This window comes from Urocitellus parryii, chromosome 7 (assembly GCF_045843805.1).
Source record: "Urocitellus parryii isolate mUroPar1 chromosome 7, mUroPar1.hap1, whole genome shotgun sequence".
NCBI lineage: Eukaryota > Metazoa > Chordata > Mammalia > Rodentia > Sciuridae > Urocitellus > Urocitellus parryii.
Genome location: NC_135537.1, coordinates 164,369,050 through 164,383,553, shown reverse-complemented (window position 1 = coordinate 164,383,553; position 14,504 = coordinate 164,369,050). Strand labels below are relative to the sequence as shown.

The window sequence follows — 14,504 nt, the reverse complement described above, 5'->3', positions numbered from 1 at the left end:
TGCCTATGGTAGTGCCTTAGAAACAAAAGTGTAGTCTTGTTCTTCTTTGGTTCCTTGACCTAAACCCTATTTCATCCATCTCTACTTCATCTTTTTCCTGACTCTTGGGGATCTGGTATTTTCTTATACTATCCCTATGACCAGTGCTCTGAAATTCATTCCCATCCTTGGGGTCCAAGCTAATGGGATACTGGGGTAGAACGGTTTGCAGAACTGATTTTTTTTTCTAGTACTGGAAATTGATCCCAGGGGTACTCTACCACTGAGTGGCATTGCCAGCCCTTTTTATATTTTTTTAAGATAGGGTCTCACTAAGTTATTTAGGGCCTCACTAAGTTTCTGAGGCTGGCCTTGAACTTGCAATCCTCCTGCTTCAGTCTCCTGAGTCACTGGGATTATAGGTGTATGCCACTGTACCCAGTTCAGAAATGGAAATCTAAGTGGGCAAAAGAGAAAAGTTTCAGGACATTACTTTCTCAAAGTTCAGAAATCTTAAAGAAGGATGAGACAGACAGGGAATGGGAGTTCTCAGGGAGAACTTTGAGTCAGAGGAAGGAAGACAGATCATTTTTAAGTCATTAGTCAAGATCCACAGCTGTTTGATCCAATGTTTTCCTCACTGGTCCAGTTGTTAGTTGATAATCTGAGGATCTCTTTCCCTTATTTCCCCCTTCTTCTGGCCTGCACTTGACCTTGGCTGTGTTCCTTTGCCATTGAAAATTTGTCTTAGAGGGCTGGGGCTCAGTGGTAGAGTGCTCGCCTAGCACATGTGAGGCACTGGGTTCAAGCCTCAGCACCACGTAAAAATAAAAAAATAAAATATTGTGTCCATCTACAACTAAAAATAATTTTAAAAAAAAGAAAAGAAAAGTTGTCTTAGAGGAGCACATCCAGTTGGTGACTTTTATTCTGTAGGTGACTTTGCAGCTGTGCCAATTCTGACTGCCCTCTTTGCCCAACTGACTGCAGGTCATCAGGCCTTGGAACTTGCCATACCTTCCACTGATAATCTGCTTTGTGCAGATGTCTACAGATCCAGTTCAAGATCCATGACTATTATTTGATCTCAGGAAGCAAAATACTTGTAGTCACTGGTTTGTTTCTACTAGGGTAATAGCATCTTGTATAATGTATCCATTGGGAAAATTTCCAAAGGATCAAGTATCAGAAATTCAACTACATCAAGACATTTGGTTCCTGATACAATAAACTATTCAGTGTAAGCATTTTGGGATATCTTTACTTATATCATTCACAGGAGGAATTTTTAAAAAAATTCTACTTGCAGAAATTATACATTTTTCCTCCTTTTCCAACTTCTCTCTGAAAACTGTCTAGTATTAAAGTCAGATTATAGCTGGATGCACAGTTCAAGGCCTGAGTTTGATCCCTAGCAACACACACACACAATCATAATATTCCTGAGCTATAGGTAAACATGATAAACATATGAATTTGTCCTGGGGGTATACATTTTTTTTGATTGTGTGGCAAATCTTTTTTTTTTAATTTTTTTGGTTGTAGATAGACACAATACCTTTATTTTATTTATTTATTTTTATGTGGTGTTGAGGATCAAACCCAGTGTCTCACACATGCTAGACAAGCGCTCTACCACTGTGCCACAACCACAGCCCATTATGTGGCATCTCTAATGTTTTCTTTTTATGTGTGCCCATTTATTTATTTGTTTTATGGAATTGGCTTATGCAATTATGGAGTCAGGCAAGTCACAAGATCTGCAGAGTAATGTGGGAAGCTGTAAACCGGAAGGACTGATGATTTAATTCTAATCCAAATCAGAAGGCCTGAGGTCCAGGAAAGCCAATGGTATAATCCTCATTCAAAGACTGAAAAGCTCAAGACCAAGAAGAGCTGATATTTCAGTTCAAATTTGGGTTCACACTTTCAGAGATTTCAGTCCATGGTTGATTGTCTCTATGGCCAGATGAGAGAGAAGATCATGGCAGAAGTGTGTGGCGGAGGAAGCTGTGTGGCTCATGGCAACCAGCAAAGAGAGAGGGAGTAGAGGGAGAGAGCCTTTGAATGTTTTCTTGTTAAAGGAAAGGTGGGGAATAAAAAGTATGGCTTTGACATCATACTTCCATTTGTTCAACAAGTGTTTGTTGAATAGTTACAACGTATAGGTCCTGTGGTAGATACCAGTAAACAGAAATGAAAGACACTGTCACAGTCCATAAGAAACTCATAAACCAATGGGGAAATCCAGGAAGTGAATAATTTATTACAATATGGTGGGGGGGAGGGGTAATTGTCCTGAGAGTGGTCAACAGGTGCCAGTAGCCCTGAGAAGGTCACTGCTTCTTTTGGTGGAAAAGCAGTAGCCCTCATTTTTTTTTTTTAATATTTATTTTTAGTTGTAGTTGGACACAATATCTTTATTTTATTGATTTATATGTGGTGCTGAGGATCAAACCCAGGGTCTCCCATGTGCTAGGCAAGCGCTTTACTGCTAAACCACAACCCCAGCCCAACCCTCATTGTTTTAGCCCTTCATTTTTATCAAGGAACAACAACAAAAAAAAATTTCCACATAGATAAGTCACTTGAAATGTTTTCCAGATAACTAGGCTTATCTGTCTAGGTCCCATGCTTTTAAACATTTAAGCATGATTTTCCCTGGGAATATTTGCAAAGTGTCTTCTTGTCTCTTTTCTATTTCTTTTCCTCCCCTCTTGGTCTACCTCTCACCGCCATGCACACACTTTTGAGACAGGTTCTTGCTGTACTGTTCAGTCTGGTCTTGGATTCACAATCCTCCTGCCTTAGCCTCCCGAATACTTGGGATTACAGGCACATGCCACTATACCCAACTTTCCCCTTTTCTTAAATGCAAAATACTATATAAAATTAATTCTTTTCCAATTGAATAAAGACATGTACCATGAACTCTAGCTTTTTTTTTTTTTTTTTTTTTTTTTTTGCTGGGCTGTGCACAAGATCCTTTGGAGGCATGTTTGCCTCTAAATCAAATGGCCCTTATTGTTGTTTTCCAGTTTGGGGGATTGAACCCAAGGCCTCACACGTGCTGTGTAAGTGTTCTACCACTAAGCTATATCTCCAGCCCCACCACCTTATTGTTGTTGTTGTTGTTGTTTAATATTTACTTTTTAAGTTTAAGTGGACACAATATCTTTATTTTACATTTATGTGGTACTGAGGATCTAACCCAGTGCCTCATGCACACTAGCGAGCACTCTACCACTGAGTCACAACCCCATCCCCAACCTTATTGTTTTTTTGTAATTTTTCTATCTCTTCTTTCCTCATCAGGATGAGAGTGTTGATCTAACTGCTTTTTACTTTTAGGTCCTCTCCTTTCTCTTTTCAAATGTGTGTTGGTTTAGGAATTCTTACATCTAAACAGGTTAGAATTTTGAGTAAGAAAAGGGTAAGTAGACTATGAATCAAAACTTGACAGGCACACACCTCTAATTCCAGCAGCTCTGAAGGTTAAAGCAGAACAATCCAAAGTTCGAGGTCAGCCTCAGTAATTTAGTGAGGCTCTAAGTAATTTAGGGAAACCCTGTCTCTAAAAACCCTGTCTCTAAACCCTGTCTCTAAACCCTGTCTCCAAATAAATAAATAGAGCTGAGGATTTAGCTCAGTGGAAAAATGCACCTGGATTCAATCCCCAGTACCAACTAAAACAAAACAAATTGCTGGGTGTGGTGGCCCTTGCCTCCAGGGCTGGGAGGCTGAGGCAGGAGAATCAAAATTCGAGGCTAGCCTCAGCAATTTAATGAGGCCCTAACTAACTTAGTGAGATCCTAACTTAAAATAAAAAATAAAAAGGACTGGGGATGTAGCTCAGGGCCTCACTAAATTGCTGAGGCTGGCTTTGAACTGGGGATCCTCCTGCCTCAGCTTCCTGAGCTGCTGGGATTATAGGCATGCATCACTGCGCCCAGTTTTGGTATTAATATATAGTTCTAAAATTGAACCAAATATATCCATTTGTTTTTTAATAACCTAAACTTTCATCTGTCATAGTTTGTAGATAGAGTAAAAATCTGTGTTAAATAAAAAAATGTATTGGTTTTCACCTCCAATAAGTTAGGGTCCCTCTTCTTTTCTGTTATTGGCATATAGTTTTTATATCTTATTGTCATCATTCACTTGTGGGCTTTTATTTTATTATTTTTTTAACATGTGGTCTCACTATATTGCCCAGACTGACCTGGAATTCCTAGGCTCAAGGGATTCTCCAGTCTTAGTCTCTTGAGTATCTGGGACAACAGGTATATGCACTGTGCCAGGAGTTTGGTTTTCTTTCTTTCTTTCTTTCTTTCTTTCTTTCTTTCTTTCTTTCTTTCTTTCTTTCTTTCTTTCTTTCTTTCTTTCTTTCTTTCTTTCTTTCTTTCTTTCTTTCTTTCTTTCTTTCTTCCTTCCTTCCTTCCTTCCTTCCTTCCTTCCTTCCTTCCTTCCTTCCTCCCTCCCTCCCTCCCAAGGACATTTACCAGTGAGCTACCTCCTCTGGTTCTTTTTAAAATTTTTTATTTTATTTTATTGGTTTGTTTTAGTTACACACGACAATAGAATCCATATTGACATAATTATACAAGCATGGAATATATCTTATTCTAATTCTGACCCCAGTATCTCTCTTTCCCATAAAATTTCTTATTTTGAGACACAGTCTCATTAAGTTGCCCAGACTGACCTTGAACTTGCAATCCTCCTCTCTAAACATCCTGAGTAGCTGGAAGATGACTCCTGGATCTCCATTTTAATAAATGCTTGCTCCATTCATGAACAAATGTCCACCAGGCCTTAATTCAACCCTGATCATTCAAACATACTGCTGAGAGATTTTCTTTCTTTTTTTAATATTTATTTTTAAGTTTTAGGTGGACACAATATCTTTATTTTACATTTATGTGGTGCTGAGGATCGAACCCAGTGCCTCGTGCATGCTAGGTGAGCACTCTACCACTGAGCTAAAACCCCAGCCCCTGCTTTGAGATTTTCTAGTCATTCTCTGGGCTGTCCATTAATCTATGGTGACCAACTGTCTGAGTTCTGTTAGGATTGAAAGAATGTGGGAACTTTAGTTTTAAAATAAAGTTGGAGAGGATTCTTGGGATTTTAATTTTTCAGTGCTAAACCAGGATGAGTTGGTCACTCTATTAATAATTCAGTGATGGATTTGAAGGTTGGAAAAAGTGTTGCCTACCTCTGGCTTCTGCAGCTATGGTCATGAATGTGATACTACCAGAATGAGATAGGAGGAGGGTATTTCCAGCTGGGTCTCTTAGAGGTATTAGGCCCTGACTGAGAAGGTCTGCAGCTTGCAAGAATCTTAAATCTATTCATGCAGCAGTAACCAGGCCCCAGGGAATCTAAAGTTTACAAGAGATGGATTAGTAAACCAGAGTGTTAGTTTAATAAGTGTCTGTTACTTTTGTAGAAGTGGCTCCTTCCCTGTTTAAGATACTTGATAAAATGGAAAGGGAAAGTGTTGAAGCCAGGCATTACTGGAGTTTTGTATTGTATGTAGGATTTTAACTGACTTTCCACTGAGGACATCTAAAATAATTGCAATTGGTGGACACCATGGGTGAGGCCCAACAGACTCACCAACTATGTTCAGTGCCTGTGCCCACCATGAGCTCCCTGACACTGTGCTCATCTTTGCCTCATTTCAACACACTTTCCAGTTATGGTCCCTGAGTTTCAATTGATTTCACAACTATTTTGGGGTATGTACTTCCTGCTCTAGATCTCCATCTGATTCATGTTTGAGGGGACCCTGGGGTTATAGGACCCTGGAGTGTTTTGGGAACATTATCTTTAAAGTGGCTAATTTTCTCTTATTTGTTTAGTCAAAAAGATGTTCCTGTTCTAGGCTTTGGCATTCTGCTTTCTTTACAACATTTTCACAGTGGCTCTTGTCTCTAAATGGAGACAGTTACTTTTATGGTTTGCAAGCCCTCTGACCACAGGGACTTTTCACTACCAGCTCCACCTGCTGCCCTGATTCCCAGAGGCCTCCCTCCCTCTCCACCTGGCCTCCCTAATGCCCTCTGGTTGACATACTTTGGAGTTTGCTGCTGGCTAAGAACAGGGAGGGGCTGTCTTGGTGTGGGGTGATGGTGATCTGGAAATAGCCTTGGGGGAGGGGCTTGGCCTTGAGGCTGTGTTGAAGTGCTGTCTGTGCTCATAATACTTGGTACTCAGCAGCCAGAAAAAGAAGGCATCTTGGCAGACAGGCTGGCTTCTTGCTCTCAGGGTATTTATTTATCCACCTGAGCTAGTGACTGTACTACTATCCAAAGGTAATATTTTTTACTCTGGGCTACCTAGGTGTTTCCTCCTGCCTTGGTCTCCACACTTGATCCTGCAAAGGAGGGCCCTGGGATTGCTTGTGGATTGGAGGTGAGCCAGCAGGCCACTCACTTACAGCAGCCTCGATACATTGGCAGGCACTCAGTATTAGCCACTCAAGCAGATGTTCCAAGTGAGGAAAGGTTGGTCATCAGGAGCAGGGGCAGTAAAAGGGTGGACTGAGGCAAGGCCCCCAGAGGTACCAGAAGTAGGAGGGGGAGCTGAGCAGGGACCAGGTGTACTCTGATTTTCACTGAAGTTATCTTCCTTCCCACTGGGAGAGCAAGCAGCTGGTTAACACTGTCCAGTCTAGCTGTCCCTGAGTCATCCCCCTGAAAATCCTGACAACTGATAGTGACAGGCTGGCTGCTGCATAGTGGTGACAGGCTCGTGGCCTCCTTGCCTTTCCTGAGACAGCCTGGATCATGGCTTCCGAATGCCTGTTCTTTCCCATCAGTCCTACATGGACCTGTTCATAGGGGTCTGGGCGATATATTGCTCTCCCACGCAGAGTTTTACTAAAGATAAACAGGTTTATGGGTAGAATGGTGTCACCAGGCCATAGCCCTGCTTCTCCTTTCCCCCCTACCCCTTCTGTTTTTTCAGTACTGGGGATTAAACCCAGGGGCACTCTACCACTGAGCCCTTTTTGAGACAGAGTCTTGCTAAGTTGCTAAGGCCAGTGAATAAGCTTTCTAATATTAAAAAAAAGGAAAAAAATCTTAATTTGCCCCAAGTTCCTTGGTTCTCTTCAGTCTGAAAAATGGCAGAAAATGTACTGGGCCAGTGTTTCACTCTTATGCTATACTCTGCCAGCCCCCATCCTTCTGATCCCATAGGCCTACCCGCTAGCTTTGGCCCCAGACATCCTGAAGGCAGGTTCAGTTCACCAGTCTCCCTGCCCTGGGTGATGGACATTTTGCAATTAAAGCCTATATTCCCCACTTCAGAAATTAAACTTGCCCTCTCTGTACATGCATTCAAAGTCCTCACATCCTCTGACGACCATGGGCTTATTGAATGGCTTCAAAAGACCTGAGATGGGTGTGGTGATGTATGCCTATAATATCAGTGACTACAGAGGCTGAGGCAGGAGAATCACAAGTTGGAGACCAGCCTTAGTAACTTAGCAAGGCCCTAAGCAACTTGCTGAGACCCTATCTCAAAATTTTAAAAAAGGCAGTGAGGGGCAGCAGGGCAGGGTGTGCCTATAGATGTGGGTCAATGGTTCAATCCCCAGTTCTGAAAAAAAAATTAAAAAGATGTCAAGAGATTCTACAACAGCCTATAAGATACCACAAAAGGTAGCAGTGCAATGGTTAGAAACATAGATGCTAACTGGGCGTGGAGGCACATGCTTGTAACCCCAGTGACAGGAGACTAAGGCAGTAAGATTCCAAGTTCAAGGCCAGTCTTTACAACCTAGTGAGATTCTGTCTCAAAAAAAATTAAAAGGGCTGGGAATGTAGCTCAGTGGTAGAGCGCCCCTGTGTTCAGTCTTCAGTACTGCAATTAAAAAAAAAGATGCTGGTCAAACCAAGGTTTAAATCCAATTCTGCCAATTCCTAGCTGGGTGACTTGAGAAATTGGCCACTTTAGTTTCATTTATAAAATGAGATCAAGAATAATACCTACCACTTCATAGTGTTATGAGGATTAAACAAAATAATTACTTATGCATACATGTTCACTATTACTACAGTCCTCACCTGTGGGGTATATAAGAGTTAATGGGGGCTTAACAGTCCACCAGTCTAGGGAGAACTGATTTTACCCTTTTGATTTTCAAGATTCAAGTATTTATTAATTCACTATTTCTCTGCAATCTTCCACCAAAAGTGGAAGGCACTGGCCCTTTAAATAACTGGAGAAACCAGGTGCTGTAATCCCAGAAATTTGGGAGGCTGAGGCAGAAGAATCTCAAATTGGAGACCAGTATGAAAAACAAAAAACAAAATTGGAAACAGCCTGAGAACAAAATTATGGAACTTACTTATGGAACCACTTTTGGTTCTACTTATAGTAGACACTTTGGATTTGGATTCTGGATTTTTTGTTGTGGTACTGGGGTTGAAACCCTAGGATGCTCTACCACTGAGCTACTTCGCCAGTCCTTTTTCTTTTTTTTTTTAATTTTGTGATAGGATCTTGCTAGGTTGTCTGCACTGGGCTCAAACTTGGGATACTCCTACCTCAGCCTTTTGAGTACCTAGGATTATAGTGCCACTGTGCCTGGCATGGACTTGATCTTTTGACCTAACGTTCCTGGGCTCCAGATGCCTAGATCAGTGGCTCTCCCAGACTGGCTCTGTAGCACTGCTTTGCTGGCAAGAAACAGAAAGGCACTTAGGCTGACTCTTGCTTGCATAGGGCCTAGTAGTAGGATGGTGGTCCCAGGCCTGTGGCTGTGATGATGAGAACACTCTGATGTGAGCATATAAACAAGGTGCAATATTCCACACTGGCTATAGTGGGAGGGAATTGCAACAAGTTTCAGGGAACAAGACCATATCTGTGGGTGTTCTTACCCTGGAAAGGAATTAAGTGGGTCAAACCCCACCTATGCTCTCTAAAACTAGGCTGAAGGAAAAGCCTGTTCTCTGAGTTGAAGATGCTAGAAGTGGGGGTAGAGGGGTGGGCTTCTCAATGATGAACAGGCATCCCTCTTCCCCAGTGCTGAAGCCTTTGAAGAGATCAGTGACTTGATTTATATCCAGTGTTTTATTAAAGATAAATAGTCTCATAAGAGGAGAAGTAAACGTGTCCCCAGGCCAACAGAGAGTGTGTGTATGTGTGTATATGGGATATTTATGAGGTCCCTGATCTGTGCTGAGGGGTGGTCAGTCAGGCAGGGCCTGGGCCAACCAGTAAGGCAGATGAGGGTCCCTGTCCTGGGGGACTCATTGCTCCTGGGTACCCCAGGAGATATAGTCTGGCCGTGTGGCTGCATGGTACTCATCGATGAGCTGCTGCACTATTTCTCTAGACGTGTCCATCTCATCAAAGTTGTCCTTGAAGATGTCCTCCTTGCGGAACTGCTCCATGAAGGCCTCCCGCTTCCGCAGTTTGTCAAACTGGCGACAGGTCCTCTCAAAGAGCTTGGGGCATGTAGAAAGCAGGAGTCACAAAGAAATTAAGGAGCATTATGGCCCAGAGAGCCAGGAAACCCAGGCTGAGTTATCCCCACAGCAAAATGCAGCAGTAGGGGGAGCAGGGATGCAGTGTGGAGGGCACAGTCAGGAAACTGACTTGGAGAGAAATATGCAAACTCACCGAGGAGATACTAGTATGGTTGGCCATCATGAGCCCACTGACCCGGTGGGCTGAGGGTAGGTAGGGAGACTTCCTCGACAGGGCCACCTGGATGCTGGCTGGGCCCCAGGGGATGAAGTTGGCCAACTTCCGTTCACGGATCCTCTGCAGGCTCTTGTGGACCTGCGGTGGGCATGGGAGCGGTGATGGTAGCCACTCCTCTACCCTGTGGGTTCAGGGGACAGGGCAAAGAGGCCTTACTTACCTGGGTGGGGTCCACCTCTCCCTGGATGATGTTGAGGATGGCGATGTAGCAGTGGTTGGTCTGGCGATCCCGGCCTGTGGACACCATCACGTTCTTGGGCTGCAGCAGCCGCCTCATGACATCCAGGACTGTGGTCTTCCTCACGCTGGCCACCTGAGGGGAAAGTGGGTCACAGAGACCAAGCTGGCATTTAAGGCATAGTCCAAAAGAGGAGCCAACACATGTCCCCATCTAACTCAGGATACTGTGATATATCTGTGGACAATGTCTCTAAGTTCAGGTCTACCCTAAGACTCTGAGGCAGGAGTAGGCTCTTAGCAAACTCATGCCCCTATACAGGAGCAGAAGCCAACCCCATTCAACCCCATGCCCGCAGGAGCCAAGGCTGAGGGAAGGTGGACACAAGTCAGCAGGCAAGTGGCCTGCTTCCTGCCAGTCTCTGAGCAAGAGCCTTGGGGGCTGCAAAGGGTAATTTTTGGGCAGAGGGGAGAAAAGAAAGTCAAAGTTCAGTGTCTCTGGGCCCAGGCCAACCCTGCCTGGGACACTGAAGGCTGCTCTTACTGACTGGTCTGTAGTGAGGGGGGTGTAACCGGTCATGAGGAAGTGGAGCCGTGGTGTGGGAATGAGCGAGGCGATGAGGCCGATGAGGTCGTTGTTCATGTAGCCGGGGTAGCGCAGGGTGGTGGTGCTGGCCGACATGATGGTGGACACCTGGGGATGGGGGTGTGCATCATGGGTATTGGCCCATGTGGGACCTCCCTTCCCAGATGGCCTTCTAGCAATGAGGGTTTCTGGTCCAATGGAGTCTAGGATGGGGCTCACCAGCTGGTTGATTTGGGAGAAGGATGGGTTCTGGATGTGGAGGCGGTCTGTGGCAATCAGGTTCAAGGCTGTATTGTCTAGCACCACCTGGGGGACAGAAGAGAGTGGCAGATTTTATGGAGGCAGGAATATCAGAAGCTCTGCCTGAGCCTAGGCTCTGAAGCTCTGAGTCTCATGGCTAGATTTTTCAAACTGGCGACAGGTGCTTTCTCACCCCAAAGGAATTTTCCCAGGGCTACGGCATAGGAGGGCCCTAAACAGACTTCCTGTATGCATGAAAATGATTAAATAGACAGGGGCATCAGGAATGGGGACAGACAGAATCTCAGACTCACCACGCAGTCTGCGTTCTGGGTCAGCCTCTTGAGTGTGAGGAGTGAGTTGTATGGCTGGACCACCACATCACTCATTTCATCCTGGTTGGGGAACACTGAGTATGTCTGCACCAACTTCTTGGGGTACCTGGTAAGTTTGGGAGAAGAGGAAGAGAGCAACAGCTTAGAGGCTGGGTGAACATGGGCTTCCTCGGTTATTTGGAAACAGCTAAATCTAGATAGGGAAATTATAGAGTCCATATCCACAAAGGAGGAAGAGCCAATACATATCACAAAATCTAGGATTCCAACTCCAAACTTGGCCGACATTCCCTGGACCTTCAATCAGAGGCCAGATTCTAGGCTCTGGTTCTGACCAATTGAAATGTGAAATGGTTCTCCATCACAACTTCACTTTCCCCATTATAGGAGGCAATAGAAAGGCTTTTTCTTTCTCATGTAAGTAGGGTGATATGTCTGCTGGAACTCCCAGTCACTTAAGAAATCAACCTTAAGTTCATGTCTCTCCTAGCCCCCAAACAGAGACTTACCTGTCATTCAGTCGCTCTAAGAGGTAAGAGCCCAGGCCAGAGCCTGTCCCCCCAGCAATGGAGTGACAAAGCACAAAGCCCTGCATGAGAAATTGACAGTCAGTGTCTATGTATATAATAGCAGGATTTCTTTTCTTTTTTTTTTTAAAGAGAGAGAGAGAGAATTTTAATATTTATTTTTTTTTTAGTTTTCGGCGGACACAACATCTTTGTTTGTATGTGGTGCTGGTGCTGAGGATTGAACCTGGGCCACACGCATGCCAGGCGAGCGCGCTACCACTTGAGCCACATCCCCAGCTCCATAGCAGGATTTCAAACCAGATCCATCTCACAATTTTTTGGACTCCCTGTCTTCCTTATGTTCTTCTTTCTCTTCCTGTCCCCTCACACATATAGCTTAGGAGACCCTACCTTGTCTTCAAAAAGGCTAGTAGCAGTGCAAGGGGTAAATGGATTAATCTCATGCCTAACAGGTGGATTCTACAGGGGTGTTGCCAAGTCTTCCATGTGTATAGCCCCACTAGCATTCCTGATATACTTACCTCTAGACTGTCACTGCCATCTGCCTCCCGGTCTATGATGTCAAAAATGTCCTCATGAATCTTCTCTCCCTGAACAGACATGGAGAGGATCAGTGTGGAATAGGACTATGAGACAAAAACTCTAAACTAAGAATACCCTTAATTTTCCTTATAGTACTAAAAGTCCTTTTGTGGAGCACAGCTGCTTCGCTTTTTATTTGCCGTGGTTATAAGCAAGCTTGGTGGTTCTAAGGATCGAACCTGGGGCTTCATGAATATTAGTTCTATCATTGTATATTTAGTTCTATATAGCTGAGTGACTCTGGACAGATTACTTAATCTTTTTATGCCTCAGTTTTCTCATCTGCATAATGAAGGTAATAATACAGATCTATATTCCCTTATCTAAAACTCTTGGGGCCAGTTTTGTTTTGGAGCTCAAAAGATTTTAATTAATTAATATTGGGATTGAACCCAGAGGCATTTTATCTCTGAGCTATATCCCCAGCCCTTTTTGATTAATTTTGTTTTGAGACAGGGTCTTGCTAAATTGCTCAGCCTGGCCTCAAACTTTTTTTCTTTCTTTTTTTTTTTTTTTTTTGCTATCAGGGATTGAACCCAGAGGTGGTGAAACACTGAATCATATCCCCAGCCCTTTTACATTTTATTTAGATATAGAGTCTTACTAAGTTGCTTATGGCTTCACTAAGTTGCTGAGGCTAGCTTTGAACCCACTATCCCTGCTTAGCCTCCTAGTAAATCACACCTGGCATGGCCTCAATCTTTCAATCCTCCTGCCTCAGGAAGATAGCAAGCCATCTGAGTAGCTGGGATTAACAGGAGTGTGCTCCTATGGCTGGCAACATATCAGATTTTAGGCAGTTTGAGACATATAATGTATATTAAATAAAACCTCATGGGGGTCCTGAGGTGCATTAATCAAATACCTTAATATTTCAGCAATGATAAGTTTGGGTAATGTCATTAAGTTGGATAGAAAATATAAAATATCCTGTCTCCACTGAAATTTGGTTTTACTGCTAAATACATCATGAAATGTCTTTTAGCTTCAGAACTTTTTGGAAGGGCAGGTAATAGACTGGTGACCTGTAGTATCTATCTCTAGGGTTGAGAGGTTTAAATAAGTTAATATATGTAAAGCACTTAGAATGGCCCGGTACACAACACTAGCTATTGCAGGTTCTTAACAATATTATAAATTTAACTCTAGGCAAGCACACCTCTCTCTCTCCAGCATTCACATCACTGATCTGGTTTAATCTCTCTCTAGGAAGTCACAGGCCCTGTCCCCACACTGGGAGTTGTGGGCCCAGCCAGGGAATAGCAAATGACCTGGGAGAATCCACTCGCCCAGTTGTTGCCAGCTCCCCCTCCATGCTCCGATAGGTAGATGTTCTCTGGGTTGTAAAGCTTGGCATAGGAGGAGTTGAGGATGGAATGGATCACCCGGGGCTCCAGATCCAGCAGCACTGCTCGCGGGATGTAATGTTCATCATCTGCCTATCAAGGGGAATCCAGGCTCAATTAGCTAGGTGGGCCAAGTCCTGAGTTCTCCCAATCACTGGCTCTGCTAATCCTCCCTCCTCAAGCCAGCCGCCCTGGCTATTCTGTCCACAGGGTTTCCCAGTACCAAGACACTGCCCTTCCCTTCAGGCCCCCTGGGCCACTGTTGGCGTTGACCAAGTCTCCAGGGGCACCTGGTAGAAAAAGACGTCCTTGCGGTCAGTGCCTTCTGTGGCGAACTCTTCCACGATGCCCTCGGGACTGATACCATGCTCGGCGCATAGTTGTTTCCAGAACTCGAACCCAACTGGGGGAGGAGGCAGGCGGGGTAAGAAAAAGGATATCTGGGTCTGGGCAAGATCCAATTAGCAGAAAGGAGACTGAGCTCGGGGGTTCAGGGAAAAGAAGTGAAGGTTTAGGTCTCACTAGTGTGTGAGGAAAGGGCTGCATGCCAGTAATTGGGTAGGGGAGGGTCCCTTCGGGTTGGACAACTGGACACTGGGTCAGGGATGTCCCGCCTTTCGGACAACTACGATTCTAGGAAGGACGGATGGAGCCTAGGATCCCACAGTGAGATCCCATCGAATCTAAAGAACCTGGGTAGCCTAGGGGCCGGAGGTTCGCTCACTCTGATTGCCGCACTGGCCCAACTGTAGGGTGATGATTTCCCTCGGCATCGCTCCTCAGGCACCAGCGTTGCAGCCGCTCCCGCCAGCAACGCCGCCGCTCGCCTGCCCGCTCGCCGCAAGACGCAGGCGCCAAACGACCCGCTCCACCCACGAACTTTCTCCTTTCCAATGAGAATGGAGTTCTGAAGATGGTATTTCCTTATTCATTTGGCTTCAGTGGTGTGGATTGCGCGTGCGTGGTTTCGGATTGGATTCGGCGCCACGGCACAGGAGACGTA

At 44.5% G+C, this 14,504-nt stretch overlaps 1 protein-coding gene across 1 annotated transcript; it reads right to left on the bottom strand.

The window, feature by feature from the left end:
• Positions 1-9,035: 9,035 nt before the first annotated feature.
• Positions 9,036-14,463, bottom strand: Tubg1 (tubulin gamma 1). Its single transcript, XM_026386785.2, has 11 exons — positions 14,226-14,463; positions 13,792-13,904; positions 13,427-13,594; positions 12,095-12,163; positions 11,553-11,632; positions 11,023-11,149; positions 10,688-10,774; positions 10,427-10,576; positions 9,866-10,018; positions 9,622-9,783; positions 9,036-9,446 (listed from the first exon to the last, which is right to left on the bottom strand). Exons 1-11 carry the CDS (start codon positions 14,272-14,274, stop codon positions 9,249-9,251), a joined length of 1,356 nt encoding a protein of 451 aa, XP_026242570.1. The 5' UTR covers positions 14,275-14,463; the 3' UTR covers positions 9,036-9,248.
• Positions 14,464-14,504: the final 41 nt, after the last annotated feature.

Coding starts and splice junctions, on each gene's coding strand:
- Tubg1 (XM_026386785.2), bottom strand. CDS start 14,274: ATGCCGAGGGAAATCATCACCCTACAGTTGGGCCAGTGCGGCAATCAG. Junction 12,164..13,426: donor GGGCGAGTGGATTCTCCCAG/GTCATTTGCTAT, acceptor ATGTCTGTTCAG/GGAGAGAAGATTCATGAGGA. Junction 9,447..9,621: donor ACCATACTAGTATCTCCTCG/GTGAGTTTGCAT, acceptor ACATGCCCCAAG/CTCTTTGAGAGGACCTGTCG.